General features: G+C 34.0%; 2 protein-coding genes and 1 long non-coding RNA gene across 4 annotated transcripts; 1 reads left to right on the top strand and 2 right to left on the bottom strand.

Moving 5' to 3' along the window:
* Positions 1 to 755: 755 nt before the first annotated feature.
* Positions 756 to 3,351, bottom strand: LOC122297230. 2 transcript variants are annotated; one of them, XR_006238697.1, is made up of 3 exons: positions 3,229 to 3,351; positions 1,950 to 2,817; positions 807 to 1,843 (listed from the first exon to the last, which is right to left on the bottom strand). It is a non-coding gene; the product is annotated as an uncharacterized LOC122297230 (long non-coding RNA). The 2 variants fall into 2 exon arrangements; XR_006238696.1 differs by having other exon boundaries at positions 756 to 2,817.
* Positions 3,352 to 3,567: 216 nt separating this feature from the next.
* On the bottom strand, positions 3,568 to 8,374 carry LOC122297048 (disease resistance protein RUN1-like). Its single transcript, XM_043106836.1, has 6 exons — positions 7,863 to 8,374; positions 5,758 to 6,868; positions 4,953 to 5,237; positions 3,903 to 4,862; positions 3,627 to 3,815; positions 3,568 to 3,579 (listed from the first exon to the last, which is right to left on the bottom strand). The coding sequence occupies exons 1-6, from the start codon at positions 8,372 to 8,374 to the stop codon at positions 3,568 to 3,570; spliced, it is 3,069 nt and encodes a 1,022-aa protein (XP_042962770.1).
* Positions 8,375 to 19,395: 11,021 nt separating this feature from the next.
* Positions 19,396 to 20,523, top strand: LOC122297049 (UPF0481 protein At3g47200-like). Its single transcript, XM_043106838.1, has 2 exons — positions 19,396 to 19,974; positions 20,089 to 20,523. Exons 1-2 carry the CDS (start codon positions 19,396 to 19,398, stop codon positions 20,521 to 20,523), a joined length of 1,014 nt encoding a protein of 337 aa, XP_042962772.1.
* The last annotated feature ends 3,175 nt before the right edge of the window (positions 20,524 to 23,698 follow it).

Genomic DNA, 23,698 nt, shown 5'->3' on the forward strand with positions numbered 1-23,698 from the left:
GATGAGAGAGGATTGGGTGTGAGGGAAAAGAGAGCATTACACATGAAGTCAGCTTGAAATTTTATATATGGGAGCTTGACGGTCGTTATGGCCCGTCTTTTTCAGCTCCAAACACCTGAATCCTTCAAAGAAGCAGCAGCCATCAAATATTGATGGCTGAAAAATTTGATGTGGTTGGCAAGAAGGTTTGAAACTTAAGAGGTCATGCCTTCATCCGAGTGGAATTTGGTTAAATTACAGGACCATTTAGGATCAGATTTGGCATCTCAGATTAATGCTATACCTTATTGTCCTCGAAGGGGGGAAGATACACCTGTAAAGGCTAATCTAATTTCTTGGTATAGATGGGCATGGTGTCAAGTTTTACCCACCAAGATCTTCGGATATATTGAAACTAATCAGATTGCAGTTTTTTTAGCTATAGAAGGTGCTGAAGGGAATTCAGCGCTATGTTTGGATAGGTCTAATCCACCTCATGATGTATGGGGTGGTTGATTTTAGAAAGAGCTGATTTAGAAAATTTTAGATGTAAATAAGTCTGTTTCAATATTTTGTTGTTCTGTATATGTTGCTCTCCAACTCGATGGGAGTTTTTAAATGAGGTAAGTGGTATTTGGTTTTTCAACAAGTGTTTTTAGCGGAAACTTGCTGTAGTATGGCTATAGAAGAAAATTTTCAGGGCAGCACAATACTTGAATTCATCATGCAAGTAACAAACTAATGGCTATAAGCAAACAAACAAAGTGAAAAGCCTATAAGCTAATTAATAGCATGAAGATTCCCCAACTTTTGTCAAAATTGACAGCTAGATCCAAATTGTTCAACCTTATAAATAACCAGAGAGAGAGAGAGAGAGAGAGATGGATGACAGTGGCAGTAGTGTGGTGGTCTTAAGATTCAGCTCTTTTACACGTACATGTCATTCTGTAACGTTCTTGATAATCAAGAACTGCTGAATACCACCCAGATTAACTACTCACAACACACAAGGCTAGAAAAGTAACAAAGAATTGTGCAACACACAAATGGTTTAAACTCCAGATTCCATGATGAATTTGAACTGGGAATTTTCGAGGAACTCCCAACCTCCAAGACTCAAGATTCTTATTCATGTCAAACAAGTTGAAGCTCTAACTCCAAATCTACCTTTGGATCATCATAGTCCTCTCCACCTAATCTGGAAGTTTGATGCCCCAAGTTTAAGAATCTCTCTTTTCTCCTGTGATTGAATTCAAATAGTGTTAGAATAGATAGATTACTAAAGTCTACAAAAGAAGACGTCCTTGAAAATAAAGACATGTTACATCAGTGCACATGTTGTACAGGTCCCTAAACCCAAAAGTTCATATCAATAGAGTGAGTTCCCATAATCCCTACCAACCAACATGAGCAATAATGCCACTACATATGCAACCCCACGAGTAGATTCATGGAGATCTTGACATCATATATGAAGCAAAAATGAAGTCTTAAGACCAGAGAGAACAAACAAAAATGAAAGGAAAATCTCACCTGAGAATCCAAAGATTCCAAAGAAATAGTAGCAACAAGGGCCAGCAGACCACTTGGGCTGCAAATGCTAAACTTGGAAATGCTATATATGTTGAATGGAGCTGACAGGTTTTGGCAAATATGATAAAACCGAAGTTGCTTCTTCAAACTTCTGCACAAGTGCTTCCATGTTCACTAAACGCTACCCCATATGAAAATTCAGTGTCTACTCATTCCTTTCTGGTTCAAAAATGAAACCAAGTATAAACTCGAACTAAGGGAATGGACAAGAAAGTGATTTTTCTAACCTTGTTATTCTTTGTGGATCACCAAAGCAAAGCAAATAATCATCCTAGAAAAGCAGATTATTAAAATCTATGAAAGAAGTACTGTGTCTAAGGAAATAAAGAACTATTAGTACTCTATAGGAAAAAACCAGATAGTGCAGAATTAACCACCTTACTCGAAAATAAACCACCATTTGAGCAATAATATGCTTGACAATCAATGCAGTTGTCCTCTTTCTCCATCAACATGGGCAATACTGGCAATACACATGCAACCTGAGTTGATTAAGGGAATTTGAACATCAAATAGTAACCAAATGACCACCTTTATTTCATTGGCAAAGACTAAATTAGGTCTAAAACATCATATTTCATTGCAAAGTATAAATTAGTATAAACATATATGCTCCATCATACACAAAGTTTATGGGCCTTATACTTTGTCATATAGCCATCTGATCATTTTTTATCTTCAACTTTTTGATAAGCTCTGGTTGAAATGCAGAGTGTATGGATTGCAACACTGCACACCCGTCAACAAACAGCATCCAGGCAAGGGTCTCATCATCATACTTCATAACCACCTTTTCATTCAAGTACTGATTCAGTTGCTTGATGTTCTTCGTAATTTTCCAGAGCAAAAATTCACTCGACCTGCCACTTTTCTCGACGAATTTGCTTGCCATGATGGATAGGACCGAGTGATACCACCATTGGCTCAAAGCACTTTTTGAAATTTTTGTGTCCACGCAGCAAGGCCGGAACCTTTTGTATTTTTGGCGTAGTCTTCTCAACTGAATTTTGGGTAATATTGGCCCCTGCTTCCTGTAGTTTCTCAAGATTTTCTTTCCTCATCTTGGACGTGGAACTCGCTTCCTCTTCACTTTCAATGATCTGCCCCCGTCTACTTGTTTCACCTACTTCTTCTCTGACAAAACTAACCTTCCTGGAGAGTGACTTCTTCTCTAATAAATTTATATGGCAATTAAAGTGTTGTAAGACTCACTTTACTTTATGTATCTATACGTCTCCACCTGATCTAGAATTAAATAAGGGAATTAAATCCTACAAGCAATGGCAAAAAAAGGCAGTCTTTGAATCATCGTACGTCTCCACCTGATCTTTTCATAAACTTAAGTATAAAGCAACCCAAATAATTATCCTAGAAAATAACAAACAGATGATTAAAATCTACAGAACAAGTCCGCCATAGTGTCCCTAAACCAACTTTTATGTGCTTGGCGACAATTTCTAGTATAGATCTATGACAGAGAGCACACGATCTTATATTTTCTTTTTTTCCTTTTTTTTTTTTTGAAAAATTCTATTCTATACAGAGAGCACACGATCTTATATGTAGTGTAAAAAATTTCATATAGAATTATTCTTTCCCAAAAACACACCTGAATGATATCCCAACCAAAACACAGTATGAACCGGGGTGACTTACTTGGGTTATCATTAAGTCAATTGCTGTTGAGGACTGTTTGGAACGTTGGCTTCATCCATTTTTCTTTCTCTTTTTGCTCTCGTTTCATTCTTGTATACCACCTTGGCTCTACAACTTGTATAAAACGGCAACGGAACTAAGCGATAAGGAGCACCGACACAAAATTGGACTTGCAAGTTGTCCAAAACCTTTTGCTCAAAAGATTGTAAATTGGAGTACCCCACCCATATATTAGATCCAATTCGTCCCTTGTTCTCGTTCCTCCAATGCTGACTAGCCAATTCTACCCCTTTCTGAACACCGCATACATGATTTGAGCCCTTACTGGTAATCTTAACATCATGAGAAATTCTGCACCACACACCAGCATTAGTCAAAAAGCGTACGACATATAATACAATTCCACTAATATCCTCCAAATAGTGTGGCCCCTCAATATCTATTGCCCATTCTTCTGTTCCCCTCCGTCGGGCATCATCATCAGGCCCTTTCTCCGTCTCATTATCTAAAAACTCATGAACATATTTGAACAAGTTTGGAATCTCATGATTTTCCGGAAACAAAGCAGCGTCGTAATCATAGAGTCCCTGTTAAATGTCAAATATCATCATCATCATCAATTTAATTTTGAGTCAAGCATACTATTAAAAATGAGATCACACATACATACATACCTTCCACAATAAAGGATTTTCCACTTTATCATTCCATATATTCTCATTCATTTTGTCGCAGCCTTCCAATTGAATGGAACGTAGCGATCTGATGTGGTTTCCATTGAATTCCAATATTTTTGATACTTCTGAAAATCTTTCTAGTGACTTGCATCCAGTAACATCTACTTCTATTATATTTGGAGGAAGCTCTGCTATTTCTTCGAGTTTATGACAATTTGTCAAGTCAAGACCAGTTAGTCTAACGAATTCTTTGATGTTCGTGGGAAGGCTAACAATATCAGTCTCTGATAAAGCTAACGAATGCAAGCTGGTCGAGGAATTAAACATGGTAAAGAAACAATATAGTGGAAAGAAATTTGATTCTGAATGGGAACAACTAATTTGAAGATTCGATACTCGTAATGCAGTGCTTGAATTTGATATATTGCCTTCCATTGTTGTAGAATCATTAGGCAGATCAAGGGATTGTCCATCATCCCTCATCATCTTCTTTACAAAATTTGTAACTCCCTCAAAAGAAAGACAGCCTAAATATTGCAACTGGATCAAAGCAATTGGGAGACGCATAAGGTTTTTGCAATTATATAGATATAATCGCTCAAGTCCAACAAGGTTCCCGATGGATAAAGGTAGTTCTTCTACTGCAGTGCCAGATAGATCCAATTCACGTAAAGCTTCTATTTTACACTCGATTTCAGGAAGATCACGAAGGCTTGAGCAATCATCAAGATCAAGGCGGCACAAAGATCTCAACTTAAGGCTTCTTGGAAGAATTTGGAGTTTAGAGCATCCACCAAAACACAATGTAGAAAGATATTCCAAAGATCCAACGGAATCATGCACCTTAACTAATCTTGTACAATATTGGAGAGTCAATTCCTTCAAATTAGGGGTGCTTGAAAGATCCGGAATTTCTTTTAAGTAACTACAAGACTTGAAAGCCATGGTCCTCAAATTCTATAAAAGAAAAGAAAATAATGTTGAATGGAGTTTACTAAATAACTTGAAGAAAAAAAAAAAATTATTGATGAATATAATTGTACATACCTTGGGCCTGAATATGTTCCCTAATTCCTTGATGATGCTATCATGCATTCTAAAGACAATGAGATTCTTCCCTTGAAAATGATTTGGCAAATATGGTAAAGGAAAGTTATACCAATCAAGGACTCTTAACTCGTCAGAGAGATAATTAGGTCCACAAGAAAATCGTGCATTACGATTTATAAAGAGCCTGAGGCTTTTCATATTTCGAAATGCTTTAGGATGCAAGCTTATTTCCTCATCACCTTCAGGTAAATTTATTACCATGCCTTCAATTTCGTTTCGCCCCTAATATAAGAGAATGCATATATAAAAGTGTTAGCAAAATTAGTGCATATATAAAGTCATTCATAAGTTACATGAATTTGCTAAAGTTAATAATTTTTGAGCTGACGGTATATTATTTCACAAAACATACTACTCTCTCGTTATCTTTTCATGCTATTTTCCAATACTAAATATTCACATGTTAAAATATAAAAGACTGTCTTTTATTTCCCAACTTATGTAAGTAAATGAGTACTCTTTTTAACTTTTCATAAAACAAACGCCAGCTAGAAGAGACAGTAGACACTACATTAAAAAATATGAAACAAAAAAGCTGGACATTTACATATGGTACTTAATTTAGGGATTCATCTTAATAAATAAACGAATTCTATTTATAACTACAAATTCATTCCTAATAATTAAAAGGATTTTTTTCCACTAGGACAGGTATTAATTCATAAGTCAATATTTTCCGGTACATTTCTCTTTATAAAAAGGAAATAAATGTAAAATCCAATAATTTCTTTGTGACTCTTACCTTATCTTCTTCCAACACTTTACGAACATCCTTGTGAAACCACAATCTGCTGCGTTTGCTAGGATCTTTGGATGATTTTTCTCGTTCAATTTCTCGACCCATATCTTGTAGCAAGTCATGCATCCAAACATATCCATCATTATTCGGCATAATAGTAATAAGACACTTGTCTATAAGCCTCTGAATACCAAGAATCGGAAAAAAACCGCAACTATCAAATATTTCCATGACCTTAGCCAAAGGTTCTCCTTTGAAGAAAAATGCAATATCAAGGAACATGTCTTTCTCATTATCTTCCAAACTATCATAACTTATTTGAAGTACTCTCTGAATGTTTTGGTTGGGAATGCTTTTATACTTGTCTAATGCACTTTTCCATTGATGTATACTTCGGCCTTTTAGATCCGAACCTAGCACTGTTAAAGCTAGTGGAAGACCTTGAGCATAGTTTGTTACTTGTTTGGAGAGATCAACAAAATCCTTCAACGGTTCTTTTTTCTCGAAAGCATACAAGCTGAATAGTTGAAGAGCTTCATTGTCTTCCAAATTCATCACCTCGTATTTTGAATCAACTTTAGAGTTATGTAGTATATGTTGATCTCTTGTTGTTATGATGACTCTACTTCCATAACCAAACCAAGCACGATCTCTAGCTAACTTTTCTAGTTGGACCAAGTCATCCACATCATCAAGAATTAGTAGAATCCTTTTAGATTGAAGTCTATGCCAAATTACACTGACTCCTCTATCGACATCATTAATATCGAATTTTGTTCCTAAAATCTCCGAAAGAAGTGTATTTTGTAGCTGAATCAGACCTCCTACTTGTTTTGAAGTTTCTCTAATATTTCTCAAGAAACAACTTCCTTCAAATTGAGAAGAAATTTGATTATAAATATCGTTTGCAATAGTTGTCTTACCAATTCCACCGGTTCCGAATATCCCTACCACACGTATAATATCATTCCTTTCGATACTTAAACGCTGATAAATGCCTCGTATACGAGATTCTATCCCAATTGGATGCTTGGCAACGCTTAAAGGCATTCGCTTTACTATTTTTTGGTTCACCCACATAATGATTTTTTGGATAAATTCGGACTCATCATCCCTATCAATAAAAAAGAAAAAAAAATTAAAGAGTCAGCCATTTCACACTAGGTAGATGACATATATTCAATGAACAGTACTACTTTGCCACCTGAGTAGCACCGCTCAAAGTGACCGCTAGTCACTTTTTTTCATATTTTTTTAATAGATTTAATTATTTTAAAAAATATATATATATACTAATATACTTAAAATCACTTTCTTAATCATTAAGTAAAAAAATATTTAGACTAATTTTGTATGTATTTATAACAAACTTTTTAACTAAAATTTTTCCCATTAATCTGAAATGTATAATTTAAAAGTATTTGTGAGTGTTTATATTTAGAAACAAATTGAAACTAAAAACCACTACTTATATTTTAAAGCTGTTTTTTATTTATTATTATTATTTCTTGTCATCAGTCCAAATCTTATTCTTCATATATATCACCCAAATAATAAACAATTCCCACCCTTTCCTTAGTTATTTTTTTCCAACTCAAATTCCATATATATTCCTCTATTCCTTAGCTTTTGCTTGCAATTAATCAAAAGACGTTACAAAGGGCAAAAAAGAAGAAAATCTATATATATATATATATATTTATCTGTTTCATGTTCTTCTATTTCTTCAATAAACTTTATGTGAAACTAATGTGGCAGTGGTAGTTGATACTAAATCCTTGTATCAGAAAGGATTTCTAAATTAATTTTACTATGTTTTGCATAAAAAGTTCAATTCCAAAAATAATCATAAACACAAAATATTCAGAATAATCCCATAATAAGAAAGGATTTCTACAATCTGACCATGTTTTGCATATAATTATTCAATGCAAAAAATAATCCCAAATATCAAATAGTTTTCTCTTTGTATGGTATTTTATCTTCACCCGTTCCCCCCATTTCAAATCTTGGATTTGTCTGATCAATTTTCTCCTTAAATATCCCAAATATATATAGCATCATATACGCATACACATGATGACAAAGTACATGTAGGCAAAGCTTACCGGAAGTTCGCTAATGGAAAACCAGACAAATCGGCTACTAATTTCAAAGCTGCCTTCCATTTCAGCATCTTTGCATTATCCTTGAGCTTATCTCCAAGTTTATTAAAGGATTCCCCAAAAATTCCTTTTTGATGCCGTACTTCTGATGGATCCACATGGTAAAAAATTGGTAGAAGAATTTGTTGCATTCTTTCCTTGCAATCAAGAATCTTCAATAGCTCATCTAAGCACCATCTAGATTCTGCATAGTTTTTAGAGAATACAATGATCGAAATCTGTGACTCTTCAATAGCTTTGAAAAGTGCAGGTGAAATTTTCTCTCCTCTTTCAAGATTGTTGTCTATATAAGTCTTGATTCCACTTTGACGCAAAGCATGATTTAGATGAGAAATAAAATTATGGCGAACATCTTCACCTCTAAAGCTCAAGAATACATCATGATTCCATGGAGAGATGGAAAGAGATGAAGAAGAGGAAGAAGCTCCTACTTGAAAGGCCATGAAATAAGTCATGCTCTCAAACTCTCAGTATCCACGATTACTAGTATTTACCAAGGGGTCCAATTATAGAATATAGATCAGTAGTGTTATGGCAAATAAATAGTGATAGAGAAGTGGGTGGAAACTTCGTGGCAATAACTTCGTGTCATGATCAGCTATATATACTTTATAATTTTTCCAGCCAGCAAATAGAATTCCAGTATTGGAATTGTTAATTACATATATATCAAGAATAGGATATATCCCTATCTCCTACCTACCTTAACATTTAACATGATTAATTTGATCTTTGTGGACAGGATCAAAACTTTAAAAATCAAGCCAACTAACACTAGCTACCTGCTGCTTTTTACTACAATTAACAAAGACTTAGAATAATTATAACTGAATTTTAAAACCACGAGCCCTAAGAGGTTGTTTGGATGTTGAGATGGCCGGTTTCATCTCATCTCTTCATATATTTTTTAATTTTAAATTTTTAAATTTTTCATCTAATAATTATCTAATCATTACAATTTTTCCAAACTTTCAAACAAAACACAAAAAACCATTCAATTTTTTCAAATTTCAAAACAAAAATTATATTTTAACAATATTTTAACTTTATAATATTTTTATTTAACTTTTTTTCTTTTTTTCTAAAATCTCATAATTCAAACCAATTCACTATTATTCACAGATTTTTTCATCTAATCATCTTATTCATGAAACATCCCCTAAAACTCTTGGGGACAATTGCATGCATGGTATATATCTTCCTAGCTTAAAACATAGCACTGTTGAGAAACCTATAACCTCCTTTTTTTTTAAGCCTTTAGCAACATATAAGTACCTCCTTGTTTTTTTTTTTTTTTTTACTCCTATTGGTTCTTTCTCTTTTTACTTTTTTCAAACAAATATGTGTGAATACGTAGAACCATAGTTGTCATATTGTGTCATGATTACTTCGATCTACTGTTGATCAATATCACTTAAAAACCTTATATATAATTGTGAGATCATGACTAGATAACATATTACAATTATATCTTTAATATTTATTGTCTCAATTGGGCATATTATATATAATATGTAAACATATAATGAAAGCAATGTCGACGCATTTCGAATAGTCATTTGAAACGGTCCTCCTTGGACTAGTTCGGAAGAAAGTTAAAATTAATCACTTATAAATATTATAAGAAAACTGTTTATTTGTAGCTAATTAATTCTTATTAAAATGATTATTTTTTATTAAAATGAATCTATTTTTATTACAAATAATTATTCGCATTGTAATTAGTTGCTTGTCATAAATGCTCATTCTTATTGTAGAATTAATCTGTGTAGCATTTGATCTTGCTTTTCACTATTAATCAATAGCCAATAAAATATTTGATTTGGGTCGGTATTTTTATTTTAAAAGGAGTTTTTATTATTTTAAACAGATCTTAAGATATATATCCGTAATTAATTACATGCAGGAGGAGGACGAAATTAATGGTACGGAAGAAATATTCTTTCATAATTATTAATTATACCCCTTTTTTTCTAATCATTAATTGTTAATTACACCCCTAATTAACTAACATATATAGATAATGGTTAATTCTAATTTCGCAGAAAGAGAATTTAAAACTACACACACGCAAGAGACCAAATTAACTAACTCCAAGTGTACGTACGTGAAAGCACAAAAGACAAAATTATGTAAATGTGGATTAATTCAAGCGTCTCTCGCCCTGTTGTTGGAGGTAAACTTGGTCATATATAATTTTTTAAGCAAGCATAGAGATTATTAGCAAGTAATTAAAGAGCGAAGACATGGATGTATCTCGTCCTTTTTTTTTTTGGTCAACTTATAAAGCATAGAGATAATTAGCAAGTAAAGAGAGAAGACATGAATAAAAGGAAACCCTAATATATATGTGGTTTTAAATGATGAGCAAATACGACCTCTCCTGAATTGAAGCTGCCTCCACTTGCTGAAATTTTGGGTTTTTAAGATCAAAGGAGGGGGAGAGTGGAAGAGCTATCACAGAAATCAATCCCAACAAACATGTTAATGGCGATTGCATGGCACGTACGCACATGACCCTCATGATTTATTTCATTTTATCTCTACTTTGTAATTATCTCTGTACATGCATCATGATTAGCTTTGATCAATTTCTAGTACGTATATATATTGTTAGACTTTTGGTTTTCCTAGGAAACCTTTGTCTTCTCTAAAGTGGTTCACTTCATCTAGGATGATACATTTCATCTATCAAGCATAGGTAATTGCCCTTCATAAATAAAGTGGTGACATTTGCTATTTTTTTATGGATGAAATAATGAGGGTAGCCTAAAGGTTGTAGGAGTAATAAATGAGGGTCCCTAGTCTTGCCTATATAAAGGGGCTTGTATTTTCTATTAGAACCACTCAAAAAGTTTTAAGGCAAAAGACTAGAAGTCTCTTCCCTACAAAATCTCTAGTCTCTTTTGTAGATTTGAAGTTTTCTAGTTATCAAGCACAAATGGCAGGAGGTAAAAGATCCTATAGATCTTTTTTATTCATTACAGCTTTTTCTTACATTTGGTATCAGAGCGGTTGCCTTTCAGCCTTGTGTTTGAATTATTAGTATTTCTTTTTGTTCGTATAATGGGCTTTTGAAATCTAGTTTTGTTTTTTGTCATAATCTATGTCGTGAGAGAAAAGCTGGGTCATGATTTCAAACTTTTGTGGGCTCAATTTCAAGTTCAATTCATATTGTTGGGCTTTTGGGCTAATTTATAGTTTTTTTTTTTAAGGAGATGTCCAGTTATATTTCTTTTAATAGTGAAGGTAATGCCACAGCATCCTTATTATTTAAAAGAATACATATTAAAAAAAAATTGGATTCTCATTGTAATTAAATCATAGGTTTTAAGGGTTTATCCATACAGGGAAATCTTTAATTTTTGTGATTTAATTAGTATAAGAAAATGATTTTCGGTATTAACAGTTAAAGTTATCTTCTACCTACAGGTGTAGATAGTTTTATTTGTTAATATTTGGAATAATTTGTCTTATAAATAAAGATGAGTAAATTTATGTTATTATGCAACATTTTCCTATAGAAAGGTTAAAATTTACTTGAATTCATAGCATTAAAGTTTTTCTTAGTTTTGCAGCTGTTGTACCACAATCCTTAGCGGATGGTGTTTATTTTATTCCAATGCTTGATGGCACTAATTTTTCTGACTGGAAAGATTCGGTTCAATTTACCTTGGGGAAAATGGACCTTGACTATGCACTCCGTGCGAAGCAACCACCTGCTGCCACGGATACGGATGCACAGGAAGTTATTGAAAATCGCCAATGGTGGGAGCGATCTAATCGCCTAAGTCTAATGCTCATAAAGTCTCGCATGAGTAAGAGCATTAGAGGTTCTATTGGCGATTGCGCTACAATTAAGGAATTAATACAAGCAATTGAAGAACAGTTTATTCGCTCTGACAAGGCTTTAGCTTGCACTCTTATCAAGCAATTCACTACTAAAGCCTTTGACAGTACTAAGGGTATGCGTGCATACATTATAGAAATGAGAGACATTATTTCTCAACTTAAGGGCTTAAAGATAGAGATATCTGAGCCATTCTTAGTCCATTTCATCCTTGACTCACTGCCATTTGAGTATGGACCTTTCAAGATCTCTTATAATACACATAAGGAAAACTGGTCAGTTACGGATCTTCTGACCATGTATGTGCAAGAAGAGGAAAAGATGAAGCATGATCGACCTGAAAGTGCAAATATGGTAGTGAATGATAAAGTTAAGACCGAGAAGGGCCAAAGTGGACCTCAAAAGAAAAGGAAGCATAATGTGCCATCAAAATCCAATGGATTTAATGGCAAAAAGGTGACCTACTTCTTTTGCAGAAAGAAGGAATCGTACGCTAATGGATATGGTAAGGAGCATGATTAGTAAATCTAATATGCAACTTTCCTTGTGGAGTGAAGCTCTTAAAACTGCAGTGTATATATTGAATAGGATTCCATCCAAATCTGTCTCTAAGACACCTTTCGAGTTGTGGAAAGGGTGGAAACCTAGTTTAAATCATATACACATATGGGGTTGTCCTGCTGAAGTTAGGATTTATAATCCTAACATAAAGAAGTTAGATCCAAGGACAACTAGCGGTTTTTTTATTGGGTATTCAAATAACTCCAAAGGATATAGATTTTATTGTCCCAATAATAGCCCTCGAATTGTTGAATCTAAAAATGTAAAATTTCTTGAGAATGTTGAACCTAGTGGGAGTGTGAATCCTCAAGAGGTCACTTTTGAGGAAACACCTGAACATGCTACTTTGCCTTCTTTTGGAGAAAGAATGGTTGTCTTAAGGCAAAATAGATTGCAAGATCATGTAATGACACCAATTCAAGTACAACATGTTCCCGTAAATGAGGTTCAATCTGAAGTTATTCTACATTTATAGTCTGAGCCAATTGAGTCATCTCCAAATGATAAAGTAATGGCTCTAAGAAGATCCTCAAGAATACGTAGGCCTGCTATTCCAGATGATTACATTGTATACCTAACTGAGTCGGATTTTGACATTGGACTTCCGGAAGACCCAATTACGTTTTCATAAGCCATGAGTGGAGATAAATCTACATTTTGGTTGGATGCCATGAAAAATGAGTTAGAATCCATTTATAAGAACCAAGTCTGGGATCTCGTCGAATTACCAGAAGGGGCGGCTACAGTTGGCTGCAAATGGGTTTTTAAAACCAAATGAGATTCTTCTGGTAATGTCGAACGATATAAGGCTAGACTTGTTGCTAAAGGATTCACTCAGAAGGAAGGCATTGATTATCATGAGAAGGATTCGTTGAGGATAATCATGGCTTTAGTAGCTCATTTTGATTTAGAGTTACATCAAATGGATGTGAAAACGGTTTTTCTTAATGGGGATTTTGATGAAGTGGTATACATGAAATAACCTGAGGGTTTCAGTAACGACAGTCAGAAAGTATGTAAATTGAAGAAGTCTCTTTATGGACTAAAACAAGCTTCCCGTCAATGGTATTTAAAGTTTCACAAGATTATTATCTCATACGGTTTTATCAAGAATCTTGTTGATCAATGTATATACTTTAAAGTCAGTGGGAGCAAATACATTTTCTTAGTCCTATATGTAGACGATATGTAACAACCCGCTAGAAATTTAAAGGTGAAATTTCTATTAACTTTAAGAATCTCGAAAAGATCCTATAAGTTTTCATGAATCTATTAATCGTATAGTTAATGTTATTACTCACTGTGGTATCAGGAGTGTGTTTTTGATTATTGGAGATAGTTAGAAAGTTTTATTTGGACACATGGAAAGATTTTAGCCACCTTACTCTTCCAAGTCTACTCCACATTTGGAAAATATCTTAAGCTGCTTTTTGTAGATATTATTGGATAGAATATTATGAGATAATTTTTTATAGATATTTTGGGTAGGAGAAAACTACACTCAACTCTCAACTCCAGCCTTATCATCTTCCTTATCTCATCCATAAGTATCTCCAGCCATCACCCATGAACTTATCTTCATTTACACGTTCCTTTAAAAGAATATCAAACACTTTCTCTCGGACAGCTTTTAGGAGTTCTTTTGCACGCCCATTTCGAAGCTTTTGTAAGTGTTTTATCATAAAGTCTCCTTCATAGAAGTTGTTCCGTTTTGAGTCTAGTTTACATAGATATCTTAATTGTGCCATTTGAAGATCATTTAGTTAGTCAAATATTATGTAAACTATAAAAAGGTCATTCTGAGAGATAAACTGGATAATATGTTATAGTTTGGAGTTTTTGACCAAGCTAATGGATAGATATTGGTTCGAAATTTTTATGGAGTATTGTTAACATGTATATATGACTATTGGTTGAGGATGTTTGTATGCTTAAAGGTTTTGATGAAAGATTTTCTTAGATTTAGAAACTTAGAAACTGGAAGAAGAAAAACAGTTTCTGTTTTGAGAAAGTTTAACTCTTTGATGGTCTAAACTTATTCTAATGACTTTGATAATTTTATTGGAGGATTCTAAACATCTTATATACATGTTATATTATTATTTTGGAGATATTTGATGTTATTTTCAAAGATATGAAATTTTATACAAAGAGATATTCAGATAAGTTAAAGTGTGGATGTTCTTGGCTAAATTTATGTTTTGGTTAATTTCTAACCATGTGATCTTAAATTAGAAGCTTATATATGTTTTAGGACATCTTTTTAAACCATGTGATGGTTTGGTTTGAAGATCACATATTTATAACTCATAGATCAAAAGGTTGATCAAAACAAGTTAGAAAACAAAAATCAATGGAAATAGCATATGAGAATTTCGGCCCTATGGAGTTTTAATATTTGTGATTAGTTTTAAATTTTTCTAAATTGATATTTGAATTGAGGATAAAATTTACATGAGGTATGTAAATTTTGGTGACATCTGGAGTTAGTATGCAAAATCCTTAAGTTATGGGTAAAACGGTCATTTTCCTACATGCAGAGAGTAAAATGGAAATTTTACTCTTTAAGTTAGTATTTTTCATATTTTAATTTATTAGTGATTTAATGCTAACTTTTAGAATCACTAATTACAGTTCCTCGTGATGGCGCTTAAGGTTTTATAAGAAACGCAGAGATCGAGGTAAGTTAGCTTTTAACTTACTAGTAGTCTACTGTGTATGTGTGCTAAGTAAAAGAACTACAGTGTATGTATGTATGTTATCATATATGTCATGCCATGCCAAGTTATCACGTAATTTTCTATTATACAGAATTTATTTTGTCATCAATTTTTATCTGTTACATAATATATTCTGTCATGTATTACTGTACATTACAAGTATGACATGTTAAATATGTTGTCTATTATATGTTATGCCATGTTACGAAATGTTTCTATCTCAAGTTGGTCATGTATTTCAAGTTATGTTCAAATCACGTTATGTTACGTCAGGGCTTCAATCATTTTGTATTCCAGTCATGCTTCATCTTGAGTACATTCAGTTTGTGTAGAATACATGGGGCCACAACAACTGTGGAGTATGTATTTAACTGCATTGTGATGTGTAGAATACATGAGGCCACAACAACTGTGGAATATGTATATATACGTAGAATACATGGGGCTACAACAACTGTGGGGTATGTATTTTTCATGTTAAGTCAAGTTTGCGTAGAATACATGGGGCCACAACAACTGTGGAGTATGTATTTACACGTAGAATACATGGGACCACAACAACTGTGGAGTATGTATTTTTCATGTTAATTCAAGTTTCAGAGCAAGTTCATGCTAAGTCAAGTTTCAGATCAAGTTCATGTCAAGTCAAGTTCAGTTCATGTTTCAGTTTAAGTTATGTCAATTATGCTATGTTGTACGCTAAGTTATGCTTTAATTACTTATGAATTTGATTATGCATTTATGCTTTTTTTGTCATCCATGCATCATTAGCCTATGTGAAAGTTTTTTGTTAACTTGCTGAGATTTGTAATCAAATCTCACTGTGGTAGTCCCAACTACCAGTCCCCCCGAATGGGAGATCTGGTTACAGGACCTGAAGGAGGATCAGGAGCTGACCAACTAGACACAGTCGACTGAACGACGGTACGTCGTTAATATTAATATAGTAGTTAAATTACTACTTGTACAATGGAGTTGCATCTCCAGTACTTTTGGATCATAACTATTTTGGACTAGTGCTGTAATTTTAGTTATTCAATGGATCTTTATATATGAAGTATGTTTTAAGTATTTGGGATATTTTCAGTTTGGTGCATAGTATTCTAAAAAAAAATTATCTGCTGCGAATATTACATAATGTTAGATGCATGTTAGAAATATTGCATCTTATATGTCATGAACGGGGGCAGGTAACCTTGTGTTACATGTCTCGACGCTTCAAATGCCCGCCCGATCCCAAATGGAATTTGGGGGCGTCACACGATATTCTTCTTGCAAGCAGTGATTTGGGATTGTTACTTGAGACTAAATAATTTCTCTCCCAAAACTTTGAAATGAAGGATATAGGTGAAACCTCTTATGTCATTGGCATAGAGATTCACAGAGACAGGAAACAAAGAGTCTTAAGATTGTCTCAAAAGGCTTACATTGAAAAAGTTTTACAGAGATTCGATATGAAAGATTGTAAAGCCTCTGTAGCTCCCATAATCAAAGGTGATAAATTTCATAAAGGACAATCACCTGAAAATGCATTGGAACAAGAGCAAATGAAAAGTGTACCTTATGCATCTGCAGTGGGTAGCTTGATGTATGCTCAAGTTTGTACCCGTCCAGACATATGTCTAACAGTTGGATTATTGGGTTGCTATCAAAGTAACCTAGGACTTCAACATTAGATAGCTGCAAAGAAGGTGATGCGGTATTTGCAAGGAACCAAGAATTACATGCTAACCTACAGGCATACAGAAAATTTGCAAGTGGTTGGCTATTTAGATTCGGATTTTGCCGATTGTGTAGACACCAGAAAGTCTACTTCTGGATATATCTTTCTTCTTGCTGAAGGAGCTATACCTTGGAAGAGTACGAAGCAATCTATAGTTGCTACGTCTACTATGGAGGCAGAATTTATTGCATGCTATGAAGCAACGACACAAGCCATATGGTTGAAGAATTTTATTTATGGTTTTAAAATTGTCGATTCCATTCAAAGACCAATAAAGATTCTTTGTGATAATACCGCTGCAGTGTTCTTCTCAAAGAACAATAAGATCGGAAGCAGAAGCAAGCATCTCGACATAAAGTATTTAAGTGTGAGAGAGAGCATCAAATATAATGTGGTGTATATTGAGCATACCAGTACAGATTTGATGTTAGCTGATCCAATGACCAAAGGTTTACCGATAAAACAATTTCACGGTCATGTGGATCGTATGGGCCTAACTAAAGTATAATCTCTCATGTTACTATATAGAATAAAGTTGAATTCAGTTTTAGTTTTGCGCATAAAGTAACGAATTCGTCATATCATTGGGTGATTAAGTTGGACCCGAATGATTTTTAATAGTTGTTCATAAAGTATTTTTAAGGGATACTATGTATTGTGACACATGAAGGGAAATGTTCACTATAAAGAGCAATACCACCATGGTTCGTATATAGGATACCTTAACAGAATTAAGGGCATTATTTTGGCCATTTCGATTTTACCTATTAAGTGAATCAAGTGGGAGAATGTTAAACTTTTGGTTTCCTAGAAAACCTTTGTCTTTCCTAAAGTGGTTCACTTCATCTAAGATGATACACTTCATCTATCAAGCATAGGTAATTGCCCTTCATAAATAAAGTGGTGACCCTTGCTATTTTTTGATGGATGAAATAATGAGGGTAGCCTAAAGGTTGTAGGAGTAATAAATGAGGGTCCCTAGTCTTGCCTATATAAAGGGGCTTGTGTTTTCCATTAGAACCACCCAAAAAGTTCTAAGGCAAAAAACTAGAAGTCCCTTCGCTACAAAATCTCTAGTCTCTTTTGTAGATTTGAAGCTTTCCAGTTATCAAGCACAAATGGCCTGAGGTAAAAGATCCTATAGATCTTTTTTATTCATTACAGCTTTTTCTTACATATATATATATATATTGCATTATGGTTAGTACCACTCGACATGATATTGCTTGAAGTAAAACACAAAACATCCTTTTTTTAGCTCGAAATATGGTAAGTACCAATTACTAGATGCTAGCTTATTCATAAGTACTAATTAAGCAATTATAATTATAACTACAAATTGGATCAGATTTGCAGTGTTAATTTCTTCTACATGAAGCATATATATTGATGTGACATGAGCACCAAAGAGATTCAAGAATTAATTTTCCTCTTAGAATGGTTGAAAATCATTTACCGGCTGTTTTTCCACTATGGGGATCTCTCATATTCAAGTAGAGAGTGATTGCTTACTTTTAATTCAATCATTGTAACAAAATAATATGATGAATTCTCTACTTGGAAATCTATTTACCAAAGTACAGAGGTTGTCAAATTGTTTTGCTAGCTGTTCTTTTCTCCGTGTGTATAGGGAGGATAATAGAGCAGCACATAAGCGTGCTCGTTATGCTTGGCGTGTTGAAAACATTGAGATGTGGTGGGATATTATTCCAGACTTTCTTTCTCAAATCTTATGGTTTGACAAATATTGTCTGTAATTGGTTTATATCCAATAAAGATGTCTGTTTTTATCAATATATATATTGGCAACATTTGACAGTCAATATATATATAGCTAATGATCCGATGTACATACGTACGTAGTACAACCTTAATATAAGTAGCTTATACCTATTCAAATTATTTCTAACTGTTTTTACTATTTAAAGTTAGAATTAAGTGAGGCTAGTTATAAGTTGATGTCTGGTTGATAATATATATATATATAATATTATATGGAACCAATATTTGAAATTAGGGTTCATAATTATATATATAGAGGGCTAAGCTATGATATTTTTCATAATATTTATATAATTAAAGATAATAATTTCAATTTATTTAAATATAATCTATGAGGCATTTAAATATACGTAAATGCTCCTTTCAAATATATACTTAATTAAATATGAATGGATGTTTTTTCTTCTAATTTTCGATCGACTATGTATATTTAATGGAAAATACTAGTGTGTCCCATGAATTTGCCCCCTCATTTTGACTGATTATGTATTTTAATTTTTTATTATTATTTTTACTTAATGGTTAAGAAAGTGAATATTAGTGTATTGGTGTATTTATTTTAAAATATATAAATATATTAAAAAAATATGGAGAAGAAAAAGGAAAAAAGAAATTATACATCCGGTACTTCCTGGCCATGCATTGTGGATCTCAACCTCAAATATTTACATTGATCACGATCATTAAGTTTCTATATATCTTCTCAATTAGAATCTCAGCACATTGTGATCATTATAATTAGTTCTTTATTTATTGTACTGATAAGACAACTATTGCGAACTAAGTTTCAGAATTTTCGTAATAATTAAGAAGAATTGAAAGCGCTAGCTATTGAAAGAAATGGAAGATGAGGGAGAGGAATTTGAAACTAGCAACCAACAATCAAATGATGGGAGTACTTCAGATGTAGATTTCAACCTAACTTTTGGCAATATTGATCATAAAGAAGCAGTTGCTAATTCTAGCATTGGTAAAGAAGAGGATGACAATCCAAATCATGAAGAGAGACAATCAAAAACAGTTGTTCTTGAGCATGCTATCCAAATCAATGATAATGAGAGACAAAAGCCTGTTATCATCAGTGGATTAGGATGGTCGACATTGAAGATTCCTCCACCTATGTTCAAAGTTGACAAAGAAGCTTACATCCACAAGATTGTCTCCATTGGTCCATTTCATCATAATGAACCAAGTCTAAGAGCCATGCAAACTCAAAAACGGCAATTTCTCGATCGCCTAGTTCAAAACCAAATAGGGCAACTTATCCATGAAGAAAGTCTCAAAAATGCCATGAGAGAATTGGAAGAAAAGACCAAAAAATTCTATGTAGATGACTTTCAGACTATAGAACGAGATGAATTTGTGCAGATGATGCTTCTTGACGGTTGCTTCATTGTAGAACTCTTGCGTTTCTATGAGGTATTAATTAGTTATACATTCTAATTAAGTTGTTTTTTTGCTCTAATTTTCCCTTAGCAATTACGATCACACGAAGGCAAATTGATCACAATTATACATCTTTACTTCTTGCAGAAAAATCGTGAAGGGGAGCCCCTTTTCAAAACACGTTGGATGCAAACAAATATCTCTCGTGATTTACTTTTGCTTGAGAACCAACTCCCTATGTTTGTGCTACAGAAGATTTTTGAACTTACTCCCAGCTTGACGGGGGAGGCAACTCTGAATACGCTTGCTCTCAAGTTTTTTGAACCCTTGAGACCTGGGAAGGAGAAATTTGAAGAAGGGACATTGAACAAGCATGCGAATAGTGAGTATATACATCTATTAGCTTTGTTTCACTCTACCTTAATTTCAGGGGATAAAACATACCCACAACAGCTTGCAAAGAGTGAAAAGGAAAAAACACATCTTAGGCTTCCTGGGAAAGGTTGGGTGCATAATGCCAAAACACTTAGCTATGCTGGTATTAAGTTCCAAGAAAAATCTGGTGGCATTCTCGACATATAGCTTACAGGCAAGACGTTAGAGATTCCGACTATGGTCATCGATGATAGCACTAGCCCTATGTTGAGGAACTTGATAGCCTATGAACAAAACAACTACGATGTAGCTCCATATTTTTGCTGTCTTGCATTGTTCTTGGATAGCATAGTGGATACGGTCCAGGATGTCAAGATTCTTTGTGATGCTGGGATTATCAAACATGCAATGGGTAGAGATGAGGAGGTGGTGAATCTTTTCAACAGACTCACTAAAGAGCTGGTGTTTGATATTAATGAAGAGTATTGCTACATGGCCAAGGAAATCAAAAGGATCAACCATCATTGTCGAGAACACGACATTAGAGTTTGAATTTGCAGTTTTCTTATCAAGTTGAATTCCAACAAATTAATCAACACATGCTTGTATGTCTTGATCACAGTCTTTGTAATCATGATACAATCACAGCCTAATTCTTCAAATGTCAACTCCTCAAGTACTCCGCATTCACCTCCACCTTTGTCTTCTTGATGAAAGTTTATCTGATGGACCGATGATTGAGCCATGTTTGCACATCATTTAGCTTAGTTTTGGCTTTACAATAAAACTAGGAGTCAGATTCTAATGTAGCAATGCTTTTTTTTTTCTTTTATGCTCTATTATTGTTCCATTGCATATGTCTGTACTATGTATTATGTTAAACTATGTGTATTATGTTTGAGTTTCAAATCAAATAAATCCTTCTTGGAATCAGAAGTTGTTGGGTTCACTCCCAATCCAAGTTATATATAGAATGTGACCTCCATAAATTTTATTATTTATAAAAATGAAAAATGTCTTCCCTCAAATAATCAAATCCATATATGAAATGAATGAGTATCGATAGATCATCCATTGCATGTTATCACAAGCAATTTGTAAAAGTACTCAAAGTAAAAGATATAAGTATGATGAAATGATCTGCTCCCTTGATGAAGAAAGTTAATTTCATTGTATATTATTGTCTTTACAATTTGGGATTGACAAATTATCATCTACTTCTTGAACATTCTTATCATTTTTTTCTCGGTTCAATACGAAAATTCTGCTCAAGTGATCCAACTTGATGGGAACAATTGAAGGGTATGTAAGGAAAATGAAGAATTAATGTACCAATATTGTGCAGAGTGTTGGTCTCAAATGATCATCTTGGATGGTTTTCTTGTAAGGTTGAAATACCAATTGAGTATTACATGTACAGTACACCCGAGAGAACCTGAACATATGGAGTTGCAACCTTACCAAGATTAATTGAATCCATTCAAGTATTAATGTTTCATTCTGTAAACACTCACACATATATATTAATTCCAGAGACTTGAGTTATTACCATTTATATCGAATCCAATAACTATAACATACCATGACGACACCTATATATCCTTAAACCACCAATTTGCACCTGCTGGCAGAGCGGTGAAGGCTGGGATTGGAATGTATTAGTATGTGGGCTTAAAATTATATGCAGTCCCATACAAATAAGCACATAAATTAGCAATGCAAAACAAACTCAAAATTACTCCCAAAATAAATAGCAAAAATATTGGACCTTCAGCATTTTAAACCAAACAGATATCTTAAATCCAAAATTTTACACTCAGATCATCCCATACCAAAAACAACCACCAACTACTGATGCATCCAGCTGTCTGCCATAATGCAAATTAACATTGGTCTCTAGTCTCATGCCATGAAATCCAGCTAATAAAGAATTAAGCAAAAATCCGAACGAATTATTGTCATTACATTTCCTAGTCCCTATATAGCAAAATAAACCATAGAAAAGTAAACACCATAAAACATCTTTAAAGCGTCACATTCTCTCTCCTCGACAATGTTCTTCAAAGTGCTTTTCTGAGCAAAGGATATTGTTGATCTTCAATTCAGCTTAACCGAAGAGAACAAGCAATGCACAAACTAGAATGATGAAAGAAACCTGACTGTGCCTGTCGCCAACATGATTGCTACAACCATGAAGAGTGAATATCCCAAATAAAGTGTGGCCGAGATAGGTCCACTCAAATTCTTCAGGTCGAATACGAGATAGTTTACAGAGTACAAGAAGATGTATATGGCAACATAACCAGAAGCAAAAAATGACTTCCACCACCATTTCTAGTCTCTACACAGAGATGCATGTAGGTCAGCATAGGCCTTTAGCCCTACGCTCTTTCATCTCCTGTTGGCTAACTTTATGGACTGGGACTATGGCTTTGGGATGGTTTTGGTGGTTATATGTGGTTTGAGAGGGTTGGGAAGATTTGAGGTAGGCTGGTTCATGTGGGTTAATGTAATGTATGGGGTTCTGTGTTTGGGCTTTTTATGGAGAGAAATCTTTTCTTCCTAATTTTGGCAAGTCCATAAGCTGTGAGCATATCAATAGGGTTAAATATTTTAACTGTCAACCTTATATCATCCTTAAGGCCACTGAGAAAGCAATTATGTAATACTCAAATAGCCTATGTAGCCTATTGCACAAAGTTTCAAAATAAGATTTGTAATCTACAATAGTACCCGTCTATCTCAACTTAGTCAATTGTTCCATGGAATCATCATAAGTAGTTGGACCAAATCTAACTATTAAGGCTCTAATAAATGCATTCTAATTTGTCACCCTCCTAGATTCTTCTAAGTCTTGAAACCAAACTAGTGCTTTTCCTTCCATGTGAAGGGACACTAAACGTAGTTTATTCTGAGGAAGAATATTATGATAGGTAAAAAAATGGTTTACATTATATAGTCACCCATGGGGGTTGTCCTTGTGAAATATTGGAAAGTCCAAACAAATGGGTCTTGGTTGGATGTTGACATTGTGAGGTATGAGTAGTGACCCTCTATTTCCCTACTGCTCATTGTTTTCTTGGTGACTAGAGGAGCCTCCTGACAAAGTTGTCTTAACACTGTGCAAGTCTACCACCACAGTAGAGAACGACGTCAACACTGTCTCCATTTGGCATTGCATAGCCAACATCTCCACTCCGATTGTACTAAATTGGCTATTGGTGTTCTTGATATGTTGTTCTGTTGCTTTTGTTTGGCCATTGAGTCCTTCCTGTAAATCTTTCATGCGAAGGTTTTTAGCCATTGCAAACAGCGTAGGAAAGGGGCTCTGGGTTCTACATGTAATAGATCAAACTAGGATGAAAAGGGAAATTCAACAAAT

The sequence above is a fragment of the Carya illinoinensis genome, chromosome 15 (assembly GCF_018687715.1).
Source record: "Carya illinoinensis cultivar Pawnee chromosome 15, C.illinoinensisPawnee_v1, whole genome shotgun sequence".
In the NCBI taxonomy this organism is placed as follows: Eukaryota; Viridiplantae; Streptophyta; class Magnoliopsida; order Fagales; family Juglandaceae; genus Carya; species Carya illinoinensis.

Coding starts and splice junctions, on each gene's coding strand:
- LOC122297048 (XM_043106836.1), bottom strand. CDS start 8,374: ATGACTTATTTCATGGCCTTTCAAGTAGGAGCTTCTTCCTCTTCTTCA. Junction 5,238..5,757: donor AAGTGTTGGAAGAAGATAAG/GTAAGAGTCACA, acceptor CTCTTATATTAG/GGGCGAAACGAAATTGAAGG. Junction 4,863..4,952: donor GGAACATATTCAGGCCCAAG/GTATGTACAATT, acceptor TTTCTTTTATAG/AATTTGAGGACCATGGCTTT.
- LOC122297049 (XM_043106838.1), top strand. CDS start 19,396: ATGGAAGATGAGGGAGAGGAATTTGAAACTAGCAACCAACAATCAAAT. Junction 19,975..20,088: donor AACTCTTGCGTTTCTATGAG/GTATTAATTAGT, acceptor TACTTCTTGCAG/AAAAATCGTGAAGGGGAGCC.